The sequence below is a fragment of the Delphinus delphis genome, chromosome 8, assembly GCF_949987515.2.
Source record: "Delphinus delphis chromosome 8, mDelDel1.2, whole genome shotgun sequence".
Classification (NCBI taxonomy): domain Eukaryota; kingdom Metazoa; phylum Chordata; class Mammalia; order Artiodactyla; family Delphinidae; genus Delphinus; species Delphinus delphis.
Window position 1 is genome coordinate 96,885,816 of NC_082690.1, and position 26,739 is coordinate 96,912,554.

At 40.8% G+C, this 26,739-nt stretch overlaps 1 protein-coding gene across 6 annotated transcripts in view; it reads right to left on the minus strand.

The window, feature by feature from the left end:
* AMBRA1 (autophagy and beclin 1 regulator 1) overlaps nucleotides 1-26,739 on the minus strand; it is a 175,362-nt gene that overhangs the window by 143,195 nt on the left and 5,428 nt on the right. For 4 of the 6 annotated variants that reach the window (XM_060018793.1, XM_060018792.1, XM_060018791.1 and 1 more), the window contains exons 2-6: nucleotides 13,785-14,225; nucleotides 2,414-2,667; nucleotides 1,979-2,037; nucleotides 925-1,108; nucleotides 118-290 (exon numbers count right to left, since the gene is read on the minus strand). In XM_060018793.1, coding sequence (XP_059874776.1) covers nucleotides 118-290; nucleotides 925-1,108; nucleotides 1,979-2,037; nucleotides 2,414-2,548 — 551 coding nt within the window. In that variant the 5' untranslated portion in view covers nucleotides 2,549-2,667; nucleotides 13,785-14,225. The remainder of the gene's footprint in view (nucleotides 1-117; nucleotides 291-924; nucleotides 1,109-1,978; nucleotides 2,038-2,413; nucleotides 2,668-13,784; nucleotides 14,226-26,739) is intronic. The other 2 variants (XM_060018790.1, XM_060018789.1) reach the window with 2 other exon arrangements.

Here is a 26,739-nt window from a genome sequence, read left to right on the forward strand (position 1 = left end):
TGCCCTGAGCAGGGATAATACGGAGATAATAATCTGTCTCCTGAGGTGAAAGCACGGGTGAATGCTCTCTGCCATGTTAATCCTACGCCAGACATTGCTGGTGGGCAGAGCACTCACCGGACCCGTTCCATCTCACTAGCTGTCTTCACCACAGCAAAGGGCTCCCGTCGACTCCAATCCCAGAAGTGGATCTCATTGGCAGTAGCAATCAGCAGGAGCTGAGCCGTAGGGTGGAAAGCCAGGGAGGCAATGGCATTGTTGCTATCTGTGAACCAGCTTTCACTGCCACCCTATGAATGAACAAATCCCAGACATTCTTAGGTTACAAGCTGCCAGCAGACTGAGATGTCAAGTTCAAAAAAAAAAAAAAGGGTCCATTTAACATAAAACGACTACTTGTAGGGCCTACTTTAAGTATGTCCTCTGAAAACGACGTACAAAACCAGTGATCTGGCAGTGTCACAACTTTATCAGAAAAACATTACTGTCAGCTCAGTTTTGTCATTTACAATCCATAAGCAATGAGCACCCGCACAGCTCCTGTTTCTGTAGCCTGTGAAAACTCAAGCTTGGTGCATGACATGGTGCACAACAACCCATAAGCCAGTCACCAGGACAAGGAGCACGTTGCTTTGATGATCATCATCAGAATACAGTACAATCCTTGATCTAAAACAAGAGAAATCCATCCTGAAGACGTCTTAGAGTGTCCTGTACTATGTCACAATGGGCAGACAGTTAAATAGGGTGTCATCTTAGAACGGAGGGCTGTCGGCTAGACTCCCTATCAGTAAGTAGGCAATGATTACTGAGTAAGTACTCAGATATAGTCCTAAGAACCTGGCTAGTCTCTCCTCCAGAGTTAAGAACCCAAGGGTAAACAAGTCTCTGCATTTAGAATACCAAAGAAAAGGAAACACTTACGTGTAAATCCCAAATCCTAACCTCCCCATCTAGGCAGCCAGAAGCAATAAGGCCTGAGATGGTGGGATGAAAAGTGACACACCATGGAGTGCGGCGGTGTCCAATCAGAGAGTGAACACACTTGCCTGTCTTCACCTCCGTGATATAGATATTATGGTTTACATGGGTGGAGGCCAAGAGAGTCCTAGGGAATCAAAGAGGAGGAAGTAAATGTGAAGCATGTGGGAGGGTAACAAACTTTATCAGCTTTGGACAAAAATGAAAATTGATACTTATTCCCCATCCCAACATGATAAATACTACGACTTGGGCATTACAAACAACAGAAACATTCTCATCTTTAAAAGCTTTCGGCTTCTCCATTCTGTCCCCAGAAGACACATAACCCCTTCAGAGAATATTCTTTCCAGCAGGGAAAACTATCACACTATTGGTGGCCTATATCACACAGGCAAAGGATTCTTACTGAGAAACTTTCCAAGTTCTGATCCTCGACGTTCATAGATTCCTTTGCTTATTCCCATTATTTTTATGGTTAGCACTGCTCATCTACTTTCTTTCCCTTTCTGATAACACTGGCAAAGCTCTGTTCATTCAGTGCTTCAAAGAGCCTTTAGGGGGCTTCCCTGGTGGCGCAGTGGTTAAGAATTCGCCTGCCAATGCAGGGGACATGGGTTCAAGCCCTGGTCCAGGAAGATCCCACATGCCACGGAGCAACTAAGCCCATGTGCCACAACTACTGAGTCTGCGCTCTACAGCCCACGAGCCATAACTACTGAAGCCCGCGCGCCTAGAGCCCGTGTTCTGCAACGAGAGAAGCCACCTCAATGAGAAGCCTGCGCACCGTAACCAAGAGTAGCCCCCGCTCGCCACAACTAGAGAAAGTCCGCGCGCAGCAAAGAAGACCCAACACAGACAAAAATAAATAAATTAATTAAAAAAAAAAAAAAAGAGCCTTTAGGGATTTGTCTTGGAAGATCAAGCTAGGCCAAATACACAGAAAGCAATGCTGTCACAAGTCTCAGGTAAAGTTTAGGTAAGGACTTGGTGGTACCTGTCTGGGCTGAAGGCCAATAAAAAGGTAGAGCGTGGACTATCCGGCAGTTCTACTCTCTGAGAAATAAACAAACAAAAGTTAAAATACATTATTTATAAACTATGGCTCACTCTATCTCAAAAGCACCAAACCATTCTAGACTAGTATTTACAGTGTAAGCTTAAAAACTGGAGACAATGATCAAGCTACAAATTGAGAGAGATAAATCTAAATTACCTTCAGGAAAAATATCTAGCTCTAAAGAAAAATGATATTTCTAGCCCATTATGCTTCCAAATTTATTAAAACCTCCCCCCACAAAAAACCAAGTTAGATATATCAATTCTCCTACACAAAATAAATTATACCCCAACTCTGTCATTAACCCATTCTAAGGCCCCATTCTACTGTCACCCCTACAACTCCTATGTGAAAAACACCCATTTTTCTCACCTTGCCCTCCCATTTCATCCACCGGGTTTTATCTTCCACCAGCTCCTGCAGAAGTCGCTGAGCTCCAAAGGTCCGAGTGCCCCGTTCTCGCCCCCAGAGTATCCGGACAGCATTCTTCTCTGGAACAACCTTCATGGTCCTCAGTAGCCACTGTCACACCAGGCCCGGGAAGAGAAGGAGCGAGCAATAGCTCTACACGCTGAAGCAGCTAAAATGAGGCCATTCAGGTCCTTGTAAGTTGCCTTCATGGAAATCTAAGGTATAGACATTAATGTCAAAGAACATCTATTCTGCAGTCAGAGAAGGTTCCCACTGCAAATATGATTCTAGCTCAAAGAGGAAAGTACTGTTCTTTTCATATTTAACGACATCTTCTCAGAAAACACCCTTCTCCCAGAACTTTTCTTCCAAGAATATTTCATCCTTAAATTCCTCCCATATCCTCCATAGCTCAGCCTTATATCTAAAGAAGAGACCATTGTCTAAAGGAGTTATTCTTTTTATCAGGCAGTAAAAACTCTTTTACTAACCAAAAGGTCTAAAACCCTGTCAAAAAAAAAAACAAATCACAACACAATATCTGCACTCTGGGGACTTCCCTGGCAGTCCAGTGGTTAGGACTCCGTGCTTCCAATGCAGGGGTCACAGGGTCAATCCCTGGTCCGGGAATTAAAATCCTGCATGGCACACAGCACAGCCTAAAAAAAAAAAAATCTGCACTCCCCGCTCTGTGCCAAGCTGCTTCCCTAGTTGCTAGTAGTCCTCCTTATCACTTGGGCAGCCTCCAAACTAAAGGACACGTAACCGATTTTAAAAGGCTATTACTTAAGGTATGGTTCTTATGCAGCAGCTTCAATTCTATCTCCTACCTAAAAGCAAGTGCACAGAATCACTTAGAGGTACCTTTCTCATTCTCCTTTTCTCTTCCCCACTCAAGTTCCAGAATAGAGGACAGAGGAAAGAGAAGAAAAAATTTCAATTCCTTTTTCTCATCCACTGCAAGCCTTAACTGTATAAAACTGTCACAAAATAAACACAAATTCTACTAAAATGTCAAATAGCAGCAAAATATACACATGTGCAACAATTAAAGAATTGTGGTCCCTCCAAACAATGGAATATGCAGCCCAATGAAATGACATTTGAAAAGAATACGTATATAAACCTCATTCATTGCAACACTGTTTCTTCAACTATATTTTGAAAAAATTCAAATATACAGAAAAGTTGAAAACAGTAGAATAAATACCAACTACTCACCACTTAGACTCAAGAATTGCTAATATATTGTCAAATTTGCCTCATTTATCTCTATGGATAGAGATATATAAGGGTTGTTTTAATTTTCCTGCGAACCATTTCAGCAGGCATTGAGATACTCTAATCCTATATACCTCACTGTGCATCTAAGAATGAAGACATGTAACTTCATAACCACAATACCATTATCACACGCATTATCATTTGTGCCTTTAATACACCAAATACACCAAAAAGTGTCTTAAAAAAAAATCCAGGGCTTCCCTGGTGGCGCAGTGGTTGAGAGTCCGCCTGCCGATGCAGGGGACACGGGTTCGTGCCCCGGTCCGGGAAGATCCCACATGCCGTGGAGCGGCTGGGCCCGTGAGCCATGGCCGCCGAGCCTGCGCGTCCAGAGCCTGTGCTCCACAACGGGAGAGGCCACAACGGTGAGAGGCCCGTGTACCGCAAAAAAAAAAAAAAAAAAAAATCCAGAACCCAATCAAGGTTCAAGCAACGAATTTGGATGTTATGTCTCTTTAGTCTCTTTTACTCTAGAATGGCCTCCAAGTTTTATTTTGGTTGGTTCTGTTTATGCTTGTTTGGTTGTTTACAACACAAGCTTTTTAAAAAGACCAGGAGAGTTGACTTGTTGACTTGCAGTTGACAGTTACATCCTAGTTTTGTCTGATTATTTCCTCACAGTGCCATTTAACTTGCATCTCTATCCCTAATACTTCCTGTAAACACTGACTAGATTTAGGTTAAGAGGCTTGGGCAAAAATGCTTCTCAGGTGATGCTGCCTATGTACCTCATCTCATAATGCAGCACATCATATTCTCAGACTGTTCCATTTAGTGAGACCTGGTAAATTACATGATCATCTGGCAAAACATGATCACTTGGTTGAGTCTGTAACAGCCAGAGCTCTCTTTATAAAGGTATATTTCCCCCTTTACAACTACTGATCTGTGGCTAACGTTCGGCACCATGTGAATATGCTGTTCCTCTTCAACCTTTTGCTTAATCATTTAGCAGTCACTGATGATTCCTTTTTAAATTATTTCATTTGGGGGCTGGAATACGTTGATTTTCCAATTCCATCATTATTTCTACATTTATTAGCTGGCATTCTTCTGGAAAGAACTTTCCCTTAATAACTGAAGCAGAGTAAATGCTTAATTTTTTTCCCTTTAATTACTACTTCTTATTGTTTGTAATAGCAAAAATTGGGCACAACCCAAGTCTCTAAAGGGGACTAAATGACTAATCTACCGTAAGGAAAATTCTATGGGTACTAACAGCAAGAGATCTCCAAGATACATTGTTCAGAGGAGGAAAAAGCAAGGAGCAAAACAACATATATAGTAAGGCTAACTTTTGAAAAAGAGGAGAAATTAATGGTCACTTATTAGGAACTGAAGGGACAAGGTAAATGGAGACAAAGACAGAAGCTAGACTTCTCAGTGTTTTTGTTTTATGTCATTTTTATTTTTGAAATTACCTATTCAAAATTTATTTTTAAAATATTTAATAATGTGAAAAAATACATGTTACGTGAAAAAAGCAGAATAGAAAATTATATATACAGTATGATCCAAATTTTATTTTTTTTTAATCTTTACAAATAATGATAGAGGCACTTCCCTGGTGGCACAGCGATTAATAATCCACCTGCCAATGCAGGGGACACGGGTTCAAGCCCTGGTTTGGGAAGATCCAACATGCTGCGGAGCAACCAAGCCCATGTGTCACAACTACTGAGTCTGCGCTCTAGAGCCCGTGAGCCACAACTACTGAGCCCACATGCCACAACTACTGAAGCCCGTGCGCCTAGAGCCCATGCTCCACAACAAGAGAAGCCACCGCAATGAGAAGCCCGCACACCGCAACGAAGAGTAGCCCCCACTCACCGCAACTAGAGAAAGCCCACGCGCAGCAACGAAGACCCAATGCAGCCAAAAATAAATAAATAAAATTTTTAAAATCATAAAAAAAAAACAATGACAGAAGAGAAATATAAAAAGTTTTAACCATGGTTCTCTTTGGGTGGCAGAATTATAGGTGACAATCAACAGAAAAGGCAGTGTTCTTTTCATTTTTTTAATTTAAGAAGTAATAAATGCTTATTGTAAAAAGTCAAACAATAATCAGCTCTTTACACTTCACGAAAGGCTGCAATCTAAAAAGTACACAACTAGATGCATCCAAATACAGAAGGAAAAATACTTATCGCCTATGCTGAAATGAGTTTTCTCCCTGAATGTTAAAATTTAAAAAGCGAGAAAGATTCTACAGAAAAACATAATTCCAAGTTCCTAGTCGCATACAGCACAAAGTTCCCTAAGGATTGATTGAGGAACACTCTAGCCTGTATCCTTGTAGTACAGCTCTCATCCCCCAGTAGCTACAATATAAATACTATGTACACAATGAATATGTCAACACAGTGCAGGCCAACCTCCTGCATAAACTAAGGATGAACTAACTGGAAAGAAATAATCTCCTTGGTGACCCTGATAACTCATGGTTTAAAGACCAAAAGTCTGGAAGTGAAACTGCCACAAATCTGAAATACAGTTCCCATCCATTCACCTTAAACCTTAACTGAGCTTATAATTTTTTTAGAGCCAATCATTCTTTTACCTAATATAGAGAATTTCAGCAGAAATGAGTTTTGAGGGTTCCTTGCCCTATAGTGCAACATTAAAAGTACTTTTAAACCATTTATAATCTTATAACATGTGGTGAACACAGCAGCAGTCCAATTCCTAAAAAAAAGTCTGACCTTCTGACATCGTGTAACTCAAGAGGAAGAAAATATAGGTCACAAACATTGGATGATTCAGAAAACTGTGATGCAGTCTGAAGTTCCTACAGGAATCAGAAAGACGAGGGAAGAGCTGCTACAAATACCAGTTATCAAGAAAATTCAAAAACTAAAGCTCAGGATTACTGAAGAGCTTGTCTACCAATTCCCAGAGACCTAAACACACCAACAGTTCAAACAAGAGAAAGTCTGACTGATGGCAAGAAGTCAAAGGAACTAAAACAACTGCACAGTCTCTCTTTTGTCTGAAGAAAAAATATTTGCTCTGTTTCTTTAAAAGGATGAGGGGCCTTCTCCTGATACACTCCTTACAGCCACCTGAGAAGAAATTTCACTTTGTTCTCCATAAAGAACAAAAGGAGCTAAATCAAACTGCAGTCAGGCAGGCCTGTTGCTGAGGAGGAAGTGCCAGTCAAGTGTGTTTTTCATTTCTCTTTTTAAAAAGGAGGAAGAAACAAGTTTCCCAATCTGTCCCTTAAACCAGGTCGGGACAAAGGGTGCCAAGAAGAGTCTTTGTGATACCATTTCACAGGCCCCCGGAATCAATCCTCAATCACCAAAAGCCTCGTGCACGTACAACCAAAAGGGCACGACTGGGATATGTACATAACACAAATATTATTTGTTATTCCACCCCATTTCTAACCACCACCCCCCATAATATGATGATCACTCTAAAAAGATGGGAAGATAACCACCTTGGAAGGTTTTCTCTGCTTAATTCTAGGACAAAATTATATTTAACGAGCACTAATAAAAGTCACCTAGAGATTATGCACAGCCCAGTGGAAACTAAAGTCAGACTTACAGGTTCTCCTTGCAATTTGATCACCTTATGCTAGCAACTTCACTCCAGCTTCAAGCAATATGACTTTGGACAAGTTATTTAACCTCTTTGAGACTTTTCTGCCCCCTTTGTAAATAGGAATTGCAATATCTGCCTCATCAAGTTGTTGTGAGGCTCCAATAAGAAAAGTGTGGTGGAGCATTAAGACCACTGCTGTTATTGTTGTCATTATTATTGAATCCTCTTTGGGGTTCACCACGGTTTCCCTCACCAAACAATATGGCCAATTAAAACCTCTGAGACCTGAGATGCCACGATTTCCAAGAGTAGCAGATTCCTAAGAAACATTTCAAAGGCTGTTACCAGACAACAAAATAAAAAGTACTCAGGGAAAGTACCGCACTCATTTGTGTAGCAAAAATAATTAAATGAGATTTGGGCTACCTCTACATAAAAAGTGAATTAAAAAACAGAACCAACAACTTAGAGCTATATCTGGAAAACCTGGCTAATAATTCACACCCCAAATCCTCCCTACCAATAGCATTCCAGGGGTATGAATCAGAAAGTTATTAGGCCTGGAAGCACTGTTAAAATGCAGTCCAATGATCTCATTTATTTGAGTAACTGCATCTCTCTTCACTTCACTATGCCCATGTAGGCAAAGTCTAAGAGTCAAATCAGCCATGTAATACCAACATATATCCCAAAATAACATACAGGATTCAACCCAAGGTTAACTCTTTTTTTGTTGTTTTTGCTTTTTCTTTGTTTGGCCGCACTACGTGGCATGCGGGATCTTAGTTCCCCAACCAGGGATCAAACCCGCTCCCCCTGTACTAGAAGCACGGAGTCTTAACTGATAGACCGCCAGGGAAGTCCTGAGGGTTAACTCTTTAAAAGAAAAAAAAAAAAAAAACCTTTAAATACTAAACCTAGGATCACCTGCATAAGTAGAGTTCTCCCAACAACTGGAAAATTAACTACAAAATGTCAGGCCTTTAATTAGAGGCCTAAAAGTGGCCCAGTACTCTTTAGAAACTCCATGTGGGTGGAAATACACAGGGTTTTCTACAACTGGCAGCTCGGTTTTCATTAATAGGACTTTCTACAGGGCATTTCAGGACACTTCAAATGACACCATATATGATCCAAGTCCAAAAATGTAAGCACCACAGCAGCAACCATCCCTGCCTCTATATAGCTCTTGCCTGACTCCTAGAGTAGACTGAACTTGGAGGGGAGCAGGGAATTTGGGGCAAAGCATCACAAATCTAGAACTGTTATCAGGTAACAAACTCTGAAAGCAAACACACCTGGAAGCATAAGAACTTCAACTATTACCTGAGTGGTGTATCTACTGTATGCAGAGTACTAAGGGATATCCTAGGATATACCAAACTGCTAATTGTGGTTTAAGTCCAGATAGAGAAACTTTAAGTAATGTTTGTTTAATTTTTTCATCCATAATTTCTAAATAAGAGATAGTATAGTATAGTGATATATGGGTCCTGAAATCAGACTGGCAATTGAATCCCAGCTCTGTCATTTTCTTGGTACATGAAGGTTTCTTGGTACATGAAGGTTTCTTGGAACAGTTACTTAACCTCCCTGTACTCCAGTTTCATCATTGTAAAAGACAGTATGTATATGATAGGATTACCACAGGGATTAAAAGACTTACCAAATGAAAAGTGCTTGCTACTATATAATTCCAGTGCTTGTACCAAAATAATACCTTCATTCTATAATGAAGAATTACAGAATCTAATGAGAAAAAAATATTTAAGGCCACAAAGTCCTATAAACAATCAGACTAATTAAAGACAAATTCTTCTAGGCAAAATGAGACTGTCCACTGCAAAGGTCTCCAAACCATTTCATATAAAAAAAAAAAAATCTTACCACTGTAACCTTTAAAAAAATAATAAAATCTCGAGATAATGGTTAAAATAATAATAACTAACACTTTCATAATCCTTTTCATTCCCATTGTTCTTAGCACTTTACATAAAGTAACTCATTTACAATCCTCAGGTACATAAGGCCCTAAGAGAACAAGTCACACTGTCGGTGCTGGATTCAGAATCCAAACCCAGGCAGTCTGGCTCCAGAGTCTACATACTTCATTACAACAGAAAACTCCCTAATGCCTGAGATAAATTCTCCTATGTGGTCTCTCCCCTATTTCATGTACTAGTCTCACATGTATTAGGCCTCAATCAATGTTTCACTGTCTTACCATATCAACTGGATATCAGCTTGCTTTCTATTTTTAATGTTCATTTCCTCAAAGGTCAAGAAATTAAAGAATGATGCTGAGGGGAATTCCCTGGCAGTCCAGTGGTTAGGACCCTGCGCTTTCACTGCCAAGGGCATGGGTTCAATCCCTGGTGGGGGATCTAAGATCCCACAAGCCCCACGGTGCGGCCAGAAAAAAAAAATGCTGAGGAAAAATGAAAAAAATTCTCATTCCTTCCTTTACAGCAACTTATTTACATAGTTTTTGCGAGAAAAGGGGACTTCAAAACCTTTGACCATAAATACTCTGAATTTGATAAAGTGCCAAATAAGACTATATCATGAAATTCAGCTACTATGTGTTTACCCTACAAACCTACCAACTCCATCCAAATAAAAAAATTACCTATTAGGAAACAGAGATAGATGCCACAGGAATTTACTTTTGTATGGCAACCAGGATAGAACATAAATCTCAAAAAACACGGTCAACAAAGAATGTAACTGAACATACTCTGTCATGTCTGTGCATACCCCTTTGTCAAACATGAAATATGACATCAACACACCTGAGGAAAGAAAAAGGGGAGTCTTCAATGTAGAGCCTCATACCAGCCCTTTCTCATCCACATGGCAGACACATATGCTAGTGACCTCCGTGCATTACTAGAGTTAGGATTCTCCACAACTAACTTAGTCTACCTGTCTGTGATAGGTTCTCTCCAAGGACAGTCTCCATCAATTCCTTCTACCCTACTCCCATGCTGCTCTGCCCATCAAGAGATAAGAACATATTTTTCTCTCCCTGAATCTGGGCTGACCCTGTGACTTGCTCTGACCACAGAATATGGCAGAAGCGATAATGTGCCAGTTCCACGACTGACAGCATCCACTTTCACTCTTGGAAGCCAACCACCAGGCTGCAAGGAAATTCAGGATGTCCCACTGGAGACAGAGACCATATAGAGAGACCTGGATGATAAGACACTACTAGGAGAGGCCACATTGAAGGTGCCAGACCAATGAGTTGAAACCCTGATGCCCTGTCTAACCCAGCCCAGCCACCAGCTGAAAGCAGACAAATGAGTGACCCCAACTGATGCGACACAGGGCAGAAGAACGAACCAGACAAACCCTGCCCAAATTCCTAACCCACAGGATCGTGAGAAACACATCATTGTCTCAAGCCACAAATATGGAGGTGGTGTGATACTGTGATTTATAATAAGAAATACATATTTGGTCTTAGTCCCCATTTTTGGCACAGAGCTCCTAAAACCCTTGAAATTTCTTGAGTGATAGAAGTCTTTTGTCATTCATAAGGAGTCTCTTTTAAACTTATGCTAACAGGTGACTTAGGGAGGTACCCCTAGAAAGCCTCAGGATGGGGCTGGTCACCAGAAAGACCAAGTGATTAGAAGATTGGAACTTTCAGTCTCACCCACTGACCTCTGGGACAGGAAAGGGGATAGATGGGCCTGCAGATTAAGCGCTATAAAAACTATTGAAGGGACTTCCCTGGTAGCGCAGTGGTTGGGACTCCTCGCTCCCAGTGCAGGGGACCCGGGTTCAATCCCTGCTCAGGGAACTAGATACCACATGCATGCCACAACTAAGAGTTTGCATGCCACGACTAAGGAGCCCGCATGCCGCAACTAAGGAGCTGGCGAGCCACAACTAAGGAGCCCACCTCCCGCAACTGAGACCCAGTGCAACCAAATGAGTAAACAAATGGATATAAAAAATACATACACACACACATACATACATACTACTGTACAAGATCTGATGAGTTTCCAGGCTGGTGAACACATTCACAGCCCAGGAGGGTGATGCACCCCAGTTCCACAGGGACAGAGGCTCCTGTGCTTGGGACTCTTCCAGATCTTGCCCTATGTACTTCTTCATCTGGCTGTTCATCTGAATCCTTTATAATAAACTGGTAAATATAAGTAAATATTTGAGTTCTGTGAGCCACTCTATCAAATTAGTCCAACCCAAAAAGGGGGTTGTGGGAACCTACCACCTATAGCCCATCAATCAGAAGCACAGGTTACAACCTGGACTTGCAATCAGCGTCTAAAGTTGAGGGGGTGCAGTTTTTTGGGACTGAGCCCTTAAACCTGTGGGATCAGATGCTATATCCAGGTAGAGAGCGTCAGAACTGAGTTAAATTTGTCGGACACCTGGTCAGTGTCTGCTGAGAATTGGAGAAATGCTTGCCAGTTTTGGAAAAAAAAAACACACATCAGAGGTGGTTTCTGTACAGCAACAGATAACTAAAACACTACTACCTAATACCCAGTGTACGTAATGCCTTGTTAGGACTCTATCTTCCTCACTAGACTATAAGCTCTGTGAGGGCAAAAATCATGTCTGTCCTAGTCCAGTACCTACTTTAGTGCCTAACATAGAAGAGAATGAATATGTGTGTGTATTTATATCCAACTGTGAGGAAAGCCCAAAACAAACACCAAACTCTCATAAATAGCAACACCTAGGTGAAAAAAAAGTGGTTAGTTATAGGTAGTGCTGTTGGTTCGAGGTCATAAATTCAATTTCTACGAGTCAAATATCTCCAAAAAGAGAAAACTTTGTACCATTAACTAATCTCAACAAGTCATTTCATTATGTACATGTCATTAATCAAGACAAGGCCAGGCAACAGAATATGAACAGGGCAAATCCATCCCTACCACTACTAAGGGGGAGGGGGGGCTAAACCTAAAAAAATACATATACAGAGATGACAGGAGTCTTTTGTACTTTTTATACTCATATAACAATGCTTCTTTATACTCATATTTGAAACACAGCATATTTAGAACAAAATACAGAAGCAGTGGATTTTCTGAGAGCAAGGTTGGGAATATGGGATATTGTATCTTCTGAGCTTGAGAGTGCTGGATATAAAAGTGATGTGATTTAATGGGGAAAGATAAGACTAATAGGTAAGAAGCTTCAGTGACTGATTCCTACCACTGAGGTGTTATATAATCTTGAACAAATCACACTCTACATATAAAAACTGAAAGTAATAACACCCTCTCTTTCTACCTTAAAGGAATAATATCCTTGGAGTATCTTACGAGTCGCAAAAAGTTCAAGGCAGGATTACAACTTTTCTAAGTAAAAGCCAAGTTAGGAACCAACAGTAATCAGAATAAACAATAAATGGGACTTCACACAAAGAAGTCCGGCACATGCAGCTCTAAGAGAAAGTGCAAAGGAAACTACAGTGGCTATGAAGCAGAATCAGAGAGTACCTCTAATTAATCACCCGACGAACTAAAAGCAAATAATTGGATGGAATCAAGACCTATACAATCAAAATTATACACAGCCCCTTTATAAGCAGCCAAAGACCAGAAATAAAATGTTAATAGAACCTGCACCTGTACTGTAGACATGCACAGCATTTATGTTCAGAATTATAAATACTCTAAAATACAACTGGTCTGCCTCTAGAAAGTTAGGCTAAGAGACAATAGTGAATCAAGTACCTGTAAAAGGTTGTCAGCCCAAATTTACCAAGAGATAAACAAGCAATGTAACCTCTTTTTCTCATATCTATCTTTTTCTCATACACTCCCCAGGGCGTTTTTTATATATAAACTCTGTGTAAGGAAGACCACTACAGGGTATATCACAAATAAGCTAACAACTTTCCAAAATGCTTTGAACATATAAAACTAAAAAATTCTAGTGACTGTTATTATAATGAAGGGGAGAAAAAAACACCAGCTTTTCTGCTATAGATTTTGCTGACTACGGCTTCCTAAAGTAACTCACAATGATATAACCTAATGTCTGCAACATAGTAAAGTTTACGCTCCTATGATCAAAGCTAGAAACAGAAAGCCGTAAGACCCAAATTTGAGACTGACAATCTTCCTTACTCTCACTTACCTCAGAAGAATGAAGAGAAAAGAAACGAAGCTTCACCTGCAAACTCTTCTGGGGAAAACAGTGAGCTGAGAACCCCTGAAAACTCAAGGAAGAACACAGAGGAAACCACTGAACCAAAAAGAAATTGAAGCTCAATTTTTGAGTCCCAAGCTGTCAACAGAATCAGGACCAGGAAGGCTACTGCTAAGTGCACAAAAATGGCAAGAGATTTCCTACTAGCAAGCAAAAAAGAAAGAAAGAAAGAAAAAAGAGTATCTTTTGATGGAAGAAATTTCACAGAAACAAAAACAGCTTAACCCCAGAAATGGGAACTGACCCCAGCTGCCTCAGGCAAACAGGCCTAATGGCTTTGGCAACAACATACCTTTCATCCACCAACAACATTAGGAGGCTGAAGTAGAGCCGATTTCAAATCACGAAGGATCACATCTTTCTGTTTTCTGCGTAGTCTTTGGGAAAAAGAGTCCAGCTCTCCTCCCTGGAGTACCACACTGCCCCCAGTAGTTCCTGGAAACTCCTGGAGCCACAGCAACAGTACTGTAAAAAGCTTTGAGAACATTAAGCCAGGTATCCTCACAAGCCCAGACAGGTAAGATTACTCACCAGACAAATAAGAACATTTAAACCTGGAAGTGGTTAAGAAATTCATCTAGGTTTGCAAGATGAGTCAGTAGGCAAAGCAGGATTTGAATTCAGGCTTTTCCTTCAGATAGTATCAGAGCTTGACTCTCAGTCCTTGGCTCAGCAGATACTGTGTTCAGTGTTCTCCAATGTTAGAGTCAGCCCAGGTCAGGTTCTTGGCTGACTAGAATAGGGAAAGGAAAAATTTCCCTCAAGGCTTCAGGAAAAGGAGAAGTCAAATTATTAAATGCAGAGCTCTTATGCTAAAAGGTCCAGATGCCCTTCTACCTTGCCAATCACATTTCTCAGCCAATCAAAATAAGGCACTGGATTTTAAGAACCTACTCATTTTAAGCTCTGACTAGAAGTTGGATGGTATTTTCCCTACTTCCCAAATAAAAAACACTTAAGGGGGACTGGAAAGATGCAAAAGCAATAACAGACAGCCAGCAAGTGTTTACTGAGTATCTATGTACTCAGCACTATTCTAGGCACTGAGGATACTACAGCAAATGAGAAATACCTGCCCTCAAGGAGCTTATGTGATTATTTATGTAATTTAAAAAATGATGACACTTTCAAGTACTGATAAATGTTAGGAAGAAAATATGAAAAGTAATGTTTTTGGGGGGGACAGATTAAAGGAAGGAAATCAACAGTTCAGAATCACTTTCTAGTTTTCTATTACTATGAGCCTGAGAAAATATGAATAACTCAGGAGAAACTTTAAAATATTTTCATACAAACTAATACTATAATAAATATAATCCAACATCACTTCCTATTTTTTTTTTTTTTTTTGCGGTATGCGGGCCTCTCACCGCTGTCTCCCGCCGTGGAGCACAGGCTCCGGACGCGCAGGCCCAGCGGCCATGGCTCACGGGCCCAGCCGCTCTGCGGCACACGGGATCCTCCCAGACCGGGGCACGAACCCGCGTCCCCTGCATCGGCAGGCGGACCCCCAACCACTGCGCCACCAGGGAAGCCCTATCACTTCCTATTTTTAAATAAGTATATATAAGACTAAATTTGAAATAGCATTAAAAGAAAGTATTCTTATCTCAAAAGTTACAGCAATCTTAAAGCCTTACAAGTACATGGCAGTAAGATCCCAATATTTATCCAATCATCCACCAACTGATAAAGACAAGCCCAGTGGCAGAGTATAACACATATATTTAAAGCAATACTTTTATCGAACATTCACTGAATATGTGCTACACACCTGACAGTGCTAAGCACTTTTCCACACATCTTATTTACTTCTCACAGCAACACTATGAAGATAAGTACTATCATTATCCCCATTTACAAATCACAAAACTGAGGCTTAGAGAGGTTAAATGATTTGTCCATGTGGAGGAGAGATTCAAAATCAAATCAGATGGGACTTCCCTGGCAGTCTAGTGGTTAAGACTTGACCTCCAATGCAGGGGGAGTGGGTTCGATCCCTGGTCAGGGAGTTAAGATCCCACATGCCTCAGGGCCAAAAAACCAAAACATAAAACAGAAGCAATATTGTACAAATTCAATAAAGACTTAAGAAAAAAGAAAAAATCAGATGCCAAAGTGCATACTCTAACCACTACTCTATATTGTTTCTACAGAACAAGCACTAAACCTCAGATACAGAAAAAAATCCTTTTCGTGTCCTCACACCTAGGTCAAAATTACAAAGAGTTAATTCAGGAGACAGAAAGAGAAGGAATAAATCTGAATGAATCTGAGTCAGAACACAGTGCTGTAACCTTAGGCAAATTCCACAATACCCATGCCTCAACCTCCCTATCTATAAAGGAGTTAACCACACCAGCACTAACCATTACTTGCCTCCAGGTAGGCTGTGAGTGTAATAAATACACAGATCATCAGTTGAAAGAAACAAGGAAAACTACAGCGTTATTATTATTGCCTTGTTGCTAGAGCAAAACACCAGAAATCAACATAAATAAGTTATGTACACCAAGAATGTAGGGTTTGAATATGTACTTTGAAAGGCAATCATATAAGTTGTTTTACCTCTAATTTTTTTCCTTTTTTTTTTTTTTAATTTAAAAAAGCAATACAGGGACTTCCCTGGTGGTTCAGTGGTAAAGAATTCGTCCTGCAATGCAGGGGACGCGGGTTCGATCTCCAGTCAGTTGGGGAACTAAGATCCCACAGGCCGCAGGGCAACTAAGCCCTCGCGCCAAACTACTGAGCTCGCACACCTCAACGAGATAGCCCACGTGCTGCAAACTACAGAGCCCACGCGCTCTGGTGCCTGCACACCACAACTACAGAGCCCATGTGCTACAACTAGAGAGAGAAAACCCGCACTCCACAACTAGAGAGAAGCTCTCATGCTGCAACGAAGAGCCCATGCGCCACAATGACCAAAAAGATCCCACATGTCTTAACGAAGGTCCCACGTGCCGCAACTAAGACCCAATACAGCCAATCAATCAATCAATCAATCAATAAAGTGGGGTGGGGGGAGCAGTACAGGAATTTCCCTGGCGGTCCAGTGGTTAAGACTCCAAGCTCCGAATGCAGGGGGCACGGGCTCAATCCCTGATTGGGGAACCAAGATCCCACATGTGGCACAGCATAGCCAAAAGAAAAAAGCAACATATACCATACATCATTTATCCCAGAGAACGCATGTTTGCACAAAAAAAGGTACACAAATGTCCACAGCATCTCTATCAGTAATAGTCAAGAACTGGGAAAAAACTCAGATGTTCTTCAATGGGCAAGTGATTAAACAAACTGAAGTATATCCAAACCATGGAATACTACTCAGCAATTAAAAAGAAAGGGGCACTGGGACCTCTCTGGTGTTCCAGCGGTTAAGACTCTGCACTCTCAATGCAGGGGGCCCAGGTTCCATCCCTGGTCAGGGAACTAGATCCTGCATGCTGCAACTAAAGACCGACACAGCCAAATAAATAAATAAGTACATAAATATTAAGAAAGAAAAGAAAGGAGCACTATTGATTCATGCAATTTAGATGACTCTACAGGGAATTACACTGATTGAAAAAGGCCAATCCAAAGGTTACATGCTGGGAATTCCCTGGCGGTCCAGTGTTTAGCACTCAGCACTTTCACTGCCTGGGCTGGGTTCAATCCTTGGTCGGGGAACTAAGATCGCATAACCAGCAGCGCAGGCAAAAAAAAATTTTCTTTAATTAAGAGAAAAAAAAAAAGTTACACACTATATGATTTTATTCACATAACATTCTTTTTTAAAAAAATTAATTTTATTTTTGGCTGCGTTGGGTCTTCGTTGCTGCATGTGGGCTTTCTCTTGTTGCAGCGAGCGGGGACTACTCTATTGCAGTGCGTGGGCTTCTCACTGTGGTGGCTTCTCTTGTTGCAGAGCACGGGCTCTAGGCACATGGGCTTCAGTAGTTGTGGCACGTGGCTCAGTAGTTGTGGCTCCCGGGCTCTAGAGCGCAGGCTCAGTCATTGTGGCGCATGGGCTTAGCTGCTCCGCAGCATGTGGGATCTTCCCGGACAAGGGATCGAACCCATGTCCCCTGCAATGGCCGGCAGATTCTTAACTGCTGCACCACCAGGGAAGTCCCACATAACATTCTTGAAATAACAGGTTGCCAGGGACAGATAGGGCCGGGGGAGTGGGAGATGGGCCATCTTCCCCAGGGGGTATCTTCCCTTGATCATCTGCACAAAAACTTTATTGCAACTTTATCCACTGCACTATCAGATCATTATGATTTGGTGCGGGGGGGAGCAGCAGTGGCTATAAAATGGCATCAGGAGAGATCCTGTGGGATGGAAATGTTCTGTATCTTGACTGTGTCAATGGCAATACCCAGGTTGTGACAGTATTCTATGGTTCTGTAAGATGTTACCATTGGGGGAAACTGGGTAAAGGACACACAGGATCTATCTCACTATTATTTCTTACAACTGCACGTAAACCTACAATAACCTGTAAACAAAAAGTTTAATCAGAAATGAAGGCAACACATGCCTCTTGTAACAAGTAAAACAGTAGTCTGTGGTCAATCTCTTTCCCTACCCATTCCATTCCCTCCCTCTTGAGATAACCATGCAAACTCACTGCTCATACAAACAGGCATGCATTTAATACTTTTTGTCTATTGTATCAAAATGGGATCATACATACTACACATTACCCTGCAGCCTATCTTCTTCACCTATCATCACTATATCATAGAGAGCTAAAAAAAAAAAAAAAAATTTAAGTGCCAAGTAGGATGGCAGGTATAGAAAATTTTCTGACTGGGGCAAATCTGACAAATGTTTACCGTGCTAATGTGCCACAGCTGAGCCAGGTGCATTCAGTGAGAGCACAATATACAAATAGCATTCTAAAGAGATCTGCAAAAATGCGAGTTCTTCAGCAGCTCTTCGAGGATCCCATCCCCCTCTCTGCCTCCTCCATGGAACCATCCCGCGGGCCCATGGAAGAAGAAATGCTAAATGATTTCTTTTCAGCAGAAAACTGCAAGGGGGGATAATTCTCCCACATACTGAAGCCATAGCAAACAAACTTCCCTGAAAATGTATTCCTCCTTCAAGCAGAAGTGCAAAATATATTGTTGATAACATTTAAGACATCCATTTGTAAAAAAGCAACTACCACAATTAAGCACTTAATGTTTTATGTACTGTATCTCTAGAGCGCCCTCCTACCCCACTACCATTTTACAGACCAAAACCTGGCATTATGTGAAATTACTTGCCCATGATCAAACAGCCAGCAAGTGGTAAAGCTGGCATTCAAAGGTACAAGTGCTTTTTCCACTTTATCAGGTTTTCCTATAATATCACATGTCAACAGAAGAGATTCAATAAGTGTAATAAGCGTATTTAGGCAGAATCCATTTTCTAAATGTCTGCTGACTTTGATTCAACCTTTTTTTCCATTTAGCATGTCTGGGGGGACTATATTATGTGCCAGGACCTATCATAGGTGACAGTGAAAGAGAGGTAAAAACAACCAAACACAACGCAGAAAAGGCCTCCAACCTCAAAGAGCTTTCAAACTGCAACTGCAATATACTGTAACTATAACTGCCATGTTGATATGTGGCGAGTGTTACCCTCAAGGAAGTACAAAGTGCTGTGGGTTTGAAGAATCCAGCTCTCCTCCCGAAATCAAGTGACATTAGCTTCTTTACAATTGTTCTTAGTTTCAATTCCACTCATATTCTACAAGTCACATATTTCTCTTCGTGATCTCTGGCAAAAGGTCTGCAATGTCCTTCTATACAAAACACTGCCCCAGACATGCTCAATTAGTATGAACAGAAGCTGCCAGCTCAAATCAGCAGAAAGCTCCTTAATGCTGTAATTTTTTGAAATTTTGGCAATGAAAAGAAATTAACCTTTTTGGTGAAATCATGGATGTGCAGAGTTAAAAGTGACTTAGACATCATTTTGAACATAGAGACTTAAAAAGGTAAAAATTCACTTGTCCATTGTTACAAGACTCACTAAGGGCAGCTCTCAGACAAAAGCCCAGGTCTCTCAACTCATTGTATGGAGTTCCTTTCCACTCCTGTTTCTTTCTTTTAAGTCCAGTGAAAAACTTAGTGATGTTCAAGTTTTCTCATTTCATAAATGATAGATGCATTCATGAATCATGTGTAGTTTAAAGATGAACTTTATCAAAAACAGACATGCTAAGCATGATGAGATACATACATACAGAGGTAAAGGACTGCCTATCCTTGATAAGGCAGCTTCAGGCATTTGGGAAGGCAATGTTAATACACTAAAAAATTGCCATCATCAACATCATCATCATCTTAGCAATAGCTAGCATTGGGGGGGATACGACTATGAGCCAGGCACTCACAGTATTTACATGATATTTCTTATCCTTACAACAACTCTTGAAAGATAGGTGTTGTATTGTACACTGGTGCACACCAGGTTTGAAGAAGAATCCCCAAATTCCACAGCTACCCAGGGGCTGGGCTAGAATTTAAACTCCAGAGTCCACACTCTTTTCCCACTATCCTATGCTCCCTAGGAACAGAATAACTGCACTGCACATGTGGCTGTGACATCAAGTCACTTCAAACTCTGACATGATTTCCTGATTGGTAGTTATGTAATTAGCCATCTTTTCAATCTTCAGGTTGTCTTAACTAATTTCTTTCATGATTCCACAGTGGTCTTCCATGTTTTCTTCCTTTCCTTTTTTTGTTTTTATAGAAGCAAAACCCTTTTTCCAAATGAAATCTTATGTGAAAACACTAAAATATAAAAGAGATCAAAGTTGAGCTGCTCTGTTTCCTTTTTTTGTTTTTATAGAAGCAAAACCCTTTTTCCAAATGAAATCTTATGTGAAAACACTAAAATATAAAAGAGATCAAAGATGAGCTGCTCTGTTTTAAGCAGAATGGGAGAACCAAAGCTCTTCCTTACTCTCATGGCCATCCCTTAGGCACCTCGAAAGAACACACTAGCTTAATACAGAAGGCTGCCTTTTCCATCTCAGCTTTGCCACTCACCATCTGTATGAGGACCAGTAGACCTCAAAGCACAATTCTGGTAACAGACCTGAGACCCCTCATGCGGGAACACTTTTTCTTGTTCTTTGCAACAGAGATACCACCATCCACTTCATAGGTTTTGTTATTAACATTACGTGGATGAACAAATATAAACTTCCCAGCAGATGGTTAAGTATTGGAAAGTTGGCTCCCCCCTCTTTTATCCTGCAGAGGTAGCAGTTGTTGCCAATTCAAGAAAGCTCAATAAAATATACTTGATGGTTATCTTCAGTAGCAAAGAAGTAAACAAGCAAATGCTCCCACAGCTCAACTAAAATAAACAAACCTAACAAACCCTTCATTAAAGGTACCAATGGTAATACCCTCTCCCAGCTTAGTTTCCCATAGTTTCCCCGTCAGTCAATGACCCATGGATCTCAAAGCACAATGTTTATAATGGACCTGAGATCCCTTATGAGTTACCATAATGCAGACCGCAAGTGTCAGATGAATGAGTTAATGTTGTTCTGAGCACCTTAAATTTGGCACTTCCTGAGCTGAGCATTTAAATTGGCTACTTAATATTGCATTTAATGAGTATTTTTATGTTCAAGTTCTACAACAGAATCTAATGTTCATTTGCCCATCTTCTGGCTTCTATTTCTCCAGGCATTACAAACCAAAAATATGCTGATGTCATGTGCACCTTCACCCAAGCAACTTTAACCTGGCCCTTCCTAAACTAGTCATTAAGAATCTATTAACCAAAAAAAAAAAAAAAAATCTATTACCTTAGTCTGTTACTGATAATGTGTTCCCTTTTCTACATGTGTAACAGGAGACTAAATCCATTTTCATAGGAAAGAGGTTCTCAGTCCCAATCTAAGCCCAACCAACAACTATCAAATTATCAACTTTATGGAAACTGCAGGTATTGGCTTTGACCCCCTACAGTTTAGGAAGAATTATAACAATAATACATCATACAGCCATGAAAAGACTCATTTACAATAAAGAACACATCCCTAAGCATTCAACTTGGGAGCCAAGAAGATTCAGAATGCTAATCTATTTTACCAGGAGACCTTGAGCAATTCACCTACTCTCTAATGATTATTTTTTCATAAGGAAAATGAAAATATACTCATTAAAATGCCAGAGATACTGTTTGATTAACCATCAAACAACTATTTCCTCCGGTTACCAGGGACCTCAGGAAGTCGTCTTTGTCATCTCCCTCATTTCTTAACAAGTGCACACCTAAATCATCCTAGAAAGACAGTTACAAAGTCTTTGGGAAAGATATTTCACAACCTTCCTTGGTAACATTCTAGTATCTTGTAGTCAGGAAGTTGTTTCTAATTTGTAATCTATATCTTTTCCGTTGCAAATAAAACACATTCCGGGCTTCCCTGGTGGTGCAGTGGTTGAGAGTCCGCCTGCCAATGCAGGAGACACAGGATCGTGCCCCAGTCCAGGAAGATCCCACATGCCGCGGAGCGGCTAGGCCCGTTAGCCATGGCCGCTGAGCCTGCGCGTCCCGAGCCTGTGCTCCGCAACGGGAGAGGCCACAACAGTGAGAGGCCCGCGTACCGCAAAAAAAAAAAAAAAAAAACCACATTCCCTCTTGTCTTCTCCACTATGGAAAGAAACCATCTGCTTAACACCACCTGAACAATATCCCTTCAAGAGACTATAAAATATAGGAAACCTATTTCAAACAGCTTCATGTAAATGCCACATGGCTTTCAGTGGGTCACCTAGACAAAGAACGTGATTAAGAGTCTTAAATTCCCAGTTCCATCACTGACTTGCTCTGAAGAAGATATGAAGTTAAAACCATGCAGATGCTGTACCTCAATTATCCCATCAGTAAAATGCAAATAACAAAATGAGTAAAGGAGAACTCAATTCCTCAAAAAATTAACCACACGAAAAGAGATTCTCAATCCCAATCTAAGCCAACAACTCTCACATCACACACTCTATAGAAACTGCAGATGTTGGCTTTGATGCCTATGGTTTAGGAAAAATCATAACAAATACATTACCATAGGGCTCTGTAATTCCACTCCTAGGTACGTACCCAAAACAACTGAAGCAAGTACATGCACGTGCATGTTTACAGTAGCACTATTCATAATATCCAAAAGGTGGAAACAGTCTAAACAGTTCATTAATGGATGAATGGATAAACAAATTATGGTCTATACATACACAAAAGGTTATATACTAGATGATTCCACTTATATGAAATAGCCAAAATATATCAATCCATAGAGACAGAATGCAGATTGCTCATTTCCAGAGGCTAGTGGAAGGGGGGAATGAAGAGAAACTGCTCAATTGGAAAGAGAATTTACTTTGGAATGATGGAAATGTTTTGGAACTAGATAGAGGTAGTAGTTGCACAACACTGTGCAAATGCCACTGAACTGCTGTTCACTTTAAAATGGTTAATTTTGTGTTATGTGAATTTTACCTCAATAAATTATTTTAAAAGAAAAAAAAGAATGCTAGGAGAACTAATGGGCACAATAACCATAAAATGCTTACCCTTTCCAGTAAAGTCTAGGCAGAATGGTAGCCAAAATGTTTAATATTACTTCAACATAGTCAATTAGACTTTGAGCAAAGAATATGTAAATGGGAAACAAAATAGAAACCAAAATAAAGTCTAGAGTTATACAGTATCCCATATGGAAACAAGAGCCAATAAATAAGTGAATGAATAAAGGGAAATAAAGTAAATAACCAAGCGTATCAGCTAATTAGCTATAGCAATAATGACCATAGGAAAGCAGTAAGAAAAAGATAAAGGTAACGTATGAACTTTAAAAACCAAAACTGGCGCTTCCCTAGTGGCACAGTGGTTAAGAATCCGCCTGCTAATGCAGGGGACGTGGGTTCGAGCCCTGGTTCAGGAAGTTCCCACATGCCGCGGAGCAACTAAGCCCATGCGCCACAACTACTGAGCCCGTGCTCTAGAGCCCGCGAGCCACAACTACTGAAGCCCATGAGCCCAGAGCCTGTGCTCCACAACAAGAGAAGCCACCGCAATGAGAAGCCTGCGCACCGCAACAAAGAGTAGACCCCGCTCGCCGCAACGAGAAAGCCCGTGCAGCAACGAAGACCCAACGCAGCCAAAAGTAAATTAATTAATTAATTTAAAAGAAGAAAGTGCTTGCTCAAAGCAGGTGGTTAATAAATATAATAATAATTTAAAAAATCCAAAACCAGTAATACTAAAATACAAAAGATCCATTAGGTAGGGAGGTGAAAATAGAAAGGCTAATGATAGCAAAGCTAAAAAGCAAAGCTAAAAAGTATACATAAAGCCTTAAACTCCAAGGCCACATATAAAGACCATGAGAATCATTATCTCACCATCTTGAGAATATCCTCATTCCCTTGCCCCTTTCTGCTTTAATACAACTTTTTCGCAAGACACCAAGGCTAAGCAGGCAAGGACAACAAAATGAAAAGGTACTGTTCCTATGTTCATGGACCTTATGATATTACTTCTTTTTAAAGTCTTACTTCTTATGGGAAGACACACATGGTAATAATCTAAATATACAGACCATCTCCACTTCCTCCCTTTCCACTTCTTAAACGCACTTTAATCTGGCTCTGGCCCTACATTCCTCCAATGCTGTTCTTGCTATGATCATCAGTGATCTCTGTGTTGCTAAATCAAACAAAATACAGGTGATCACTTCCTCCCTGAAACACGCTCTTCTCTCAGTTTCTGAGATTTTCTCTTAAATTCCTTGCAGCTTGGTCCTAAGCGCTCTTCTAACTCCTCGTCTATACATGCCTTTCGTCTGGGTAAACTCATCCATTTTCCTTGACTGTTAACACCTATATACTGGGGCATCCAGATTTATTTCCAGCGCCATTTTTGAGCATTAGCTCAATGACTGCTTACTTGATGGATCCACGTGTATTATTTCACAGATATCTCACACTTAGCATGACTAAAATTGAGGCTTTCATTCCACTCCCCAACTCAAGTTAAAACCTACCCCTCCTCCAATGTTTCCACCTCAGAAATGGCAACTTCTGAGATGCTGATACTCATGCCAGAAATCTGGGAATCATACCTGATACCTCTCTCTTCCCACATATCCAATCCATCATTAAGTCGTTCTGTCCTAATTCTAAAATACCTACTGAATCTTTCTACTTTCCTCCATCTCCTCTGCCTACAGCCTAATCCAAACCATTGTCATCTTTTGCCTGGACCACTATAAGGCAGCCTAATTATTAGACTTTCCCCACTTCCTCTCTTTCCAAATTTTCCACAATTTCCAATTTTTTCCACCACAGATTTTCAAAAATTTTCACAACGTAGCCAGACTAATTTTTTAAAAATCATATATTAGGTTACAACACTCATTCTTAAAACCTTCAAAGGCTTCTGATTATACGTAGGAAAAAAATCCAAAATCCTTGACACAGTCCTGCCTAAATCTCTATCCTCATCCTATGCCCCCCATTCTTACCCACTGCTCATTGCATTCAAAGCACACCCGTCTTTTTTCAGCTTCTCAAATGTGCCAAGTTCTTTCCCACCCCAAGGCTTTCACACATGCTATTCCTTTTCCTTCCCCGTTCTTCCTTCTAGTCTCTGCTTAAATATCACTTCTTCAGAGAAACCTCCCCCAAAGCTCCAATATAATTCATGTCCCCCTGCTATAATCTTTTTTACTTTTCCATCATAAGACTTTACATACATCATAAGACTTTGTAATTATACATTTATCGGTGTATTTTTTTGTAAATATTTATTTATTTGACTGCATCGGGTCTTAGTTGCAGCACGGGCTCTTCGTTGCGTTGCAGCAGTGGGCTTCTCTCTAGTTGTGGCATGCGGGCTTAGCTGCCCCGTGGCATGTGGGATCTTAGTTCCCCCACCAGGGATGAACCAGCGTCCCCTGCATTGGAAGGCAGATTCTTAACCACTGGACCACCAGGGAAGTCCCTATTGGTGTATTTTTTGTTTCCTGCCTCTCTCTCCTCTGGATCATAATCTCCATAAGGGTATGGACGATGTCTATTTTTTTCACCGTACTCTTGGTATAATGGCAGTAGTTTAGAGAGTTTAGAATTGTTTAAAGTATTGATACTTTAGAATCAGTATAATTTAGGGATTAGGAGCAGGGGAGCCAGGCTGCTTGGATTCAAATCCTGGTTCTGCCACGTACGAGCTCTATGACCTTGGGCAAACTGCTTAACCTCTCTGTACCACCATTTCCACATCTAGAAAATGGGGAGAACAAAAGTACCTACACCATAAGGTTGTTATAAGAATGAAAAGAATCAACAACACAAAGCACTTAGTACAGTACCTGGTGCAAAGCACTTCAATAAGCACTGGCTCTGATCAGCTCTTATTAGGGTATCCTCACCATCTCCCACAGAGGTAAACATTCAATAGACATTTACTGGATGAATGACTGAAAAAACAGACTCTACTATAGTCATTAAATAGGCCTTTTTAAATGACAGGCAGGAGTATTATAGAGATTTGGAGATGAAAACATAAACAGTTAAGGCAAAGACTGAAGAAACCCACAATTTATAATGCATAAAGGGATAACAGTAATAAAAAACTAACTCTGGGACTTCCCTGGTGGCGCAGTGGTTAAGAATCCTCCTGCCAAGGCAGGGGACACGGGATTGAGCCCTGCTCAGGGAAGATCCCACATGCTGTGGAGCAACTAAGCCCATGCACCACAACTACTGACCCTGCGCTCTAGAGCCTGCGAACCACAACTACTGAGCCCACGCACCTAGAGCCGGTGCTCCACAACAAGAGAAGCCACCGCAATGAGAAGCCCACGCACCACAACGAAGAGTAGCCCCCGCTCGCCGCAACTAGAGAAAGCCCGCACACAGCAACGAAGACCCAACGCAGCCAAAAATAAAATTAACTAAAAAACAAACAGAAAAACTAACTCTACTGGATGCTCAGTCTTTACCACTAAGCAAAAAATATGTTCACTCTTCCAGATGTTTACCCAAGGTGATTTGGTTGCTTTGACTTTTCCCTAAATATCACCCTTTTCCAAAACTTTAATCACTTTCTTCAAAATCCTTCCAGCACCAAGCACAGTTCAGATATATGGTAAAATTCAGATACTATCATTTTCTACCTGTTTTGCAAAGAAATGTTCTTCTGTTCCTAAAATAGCTCTAGACTGTTTTGCTACA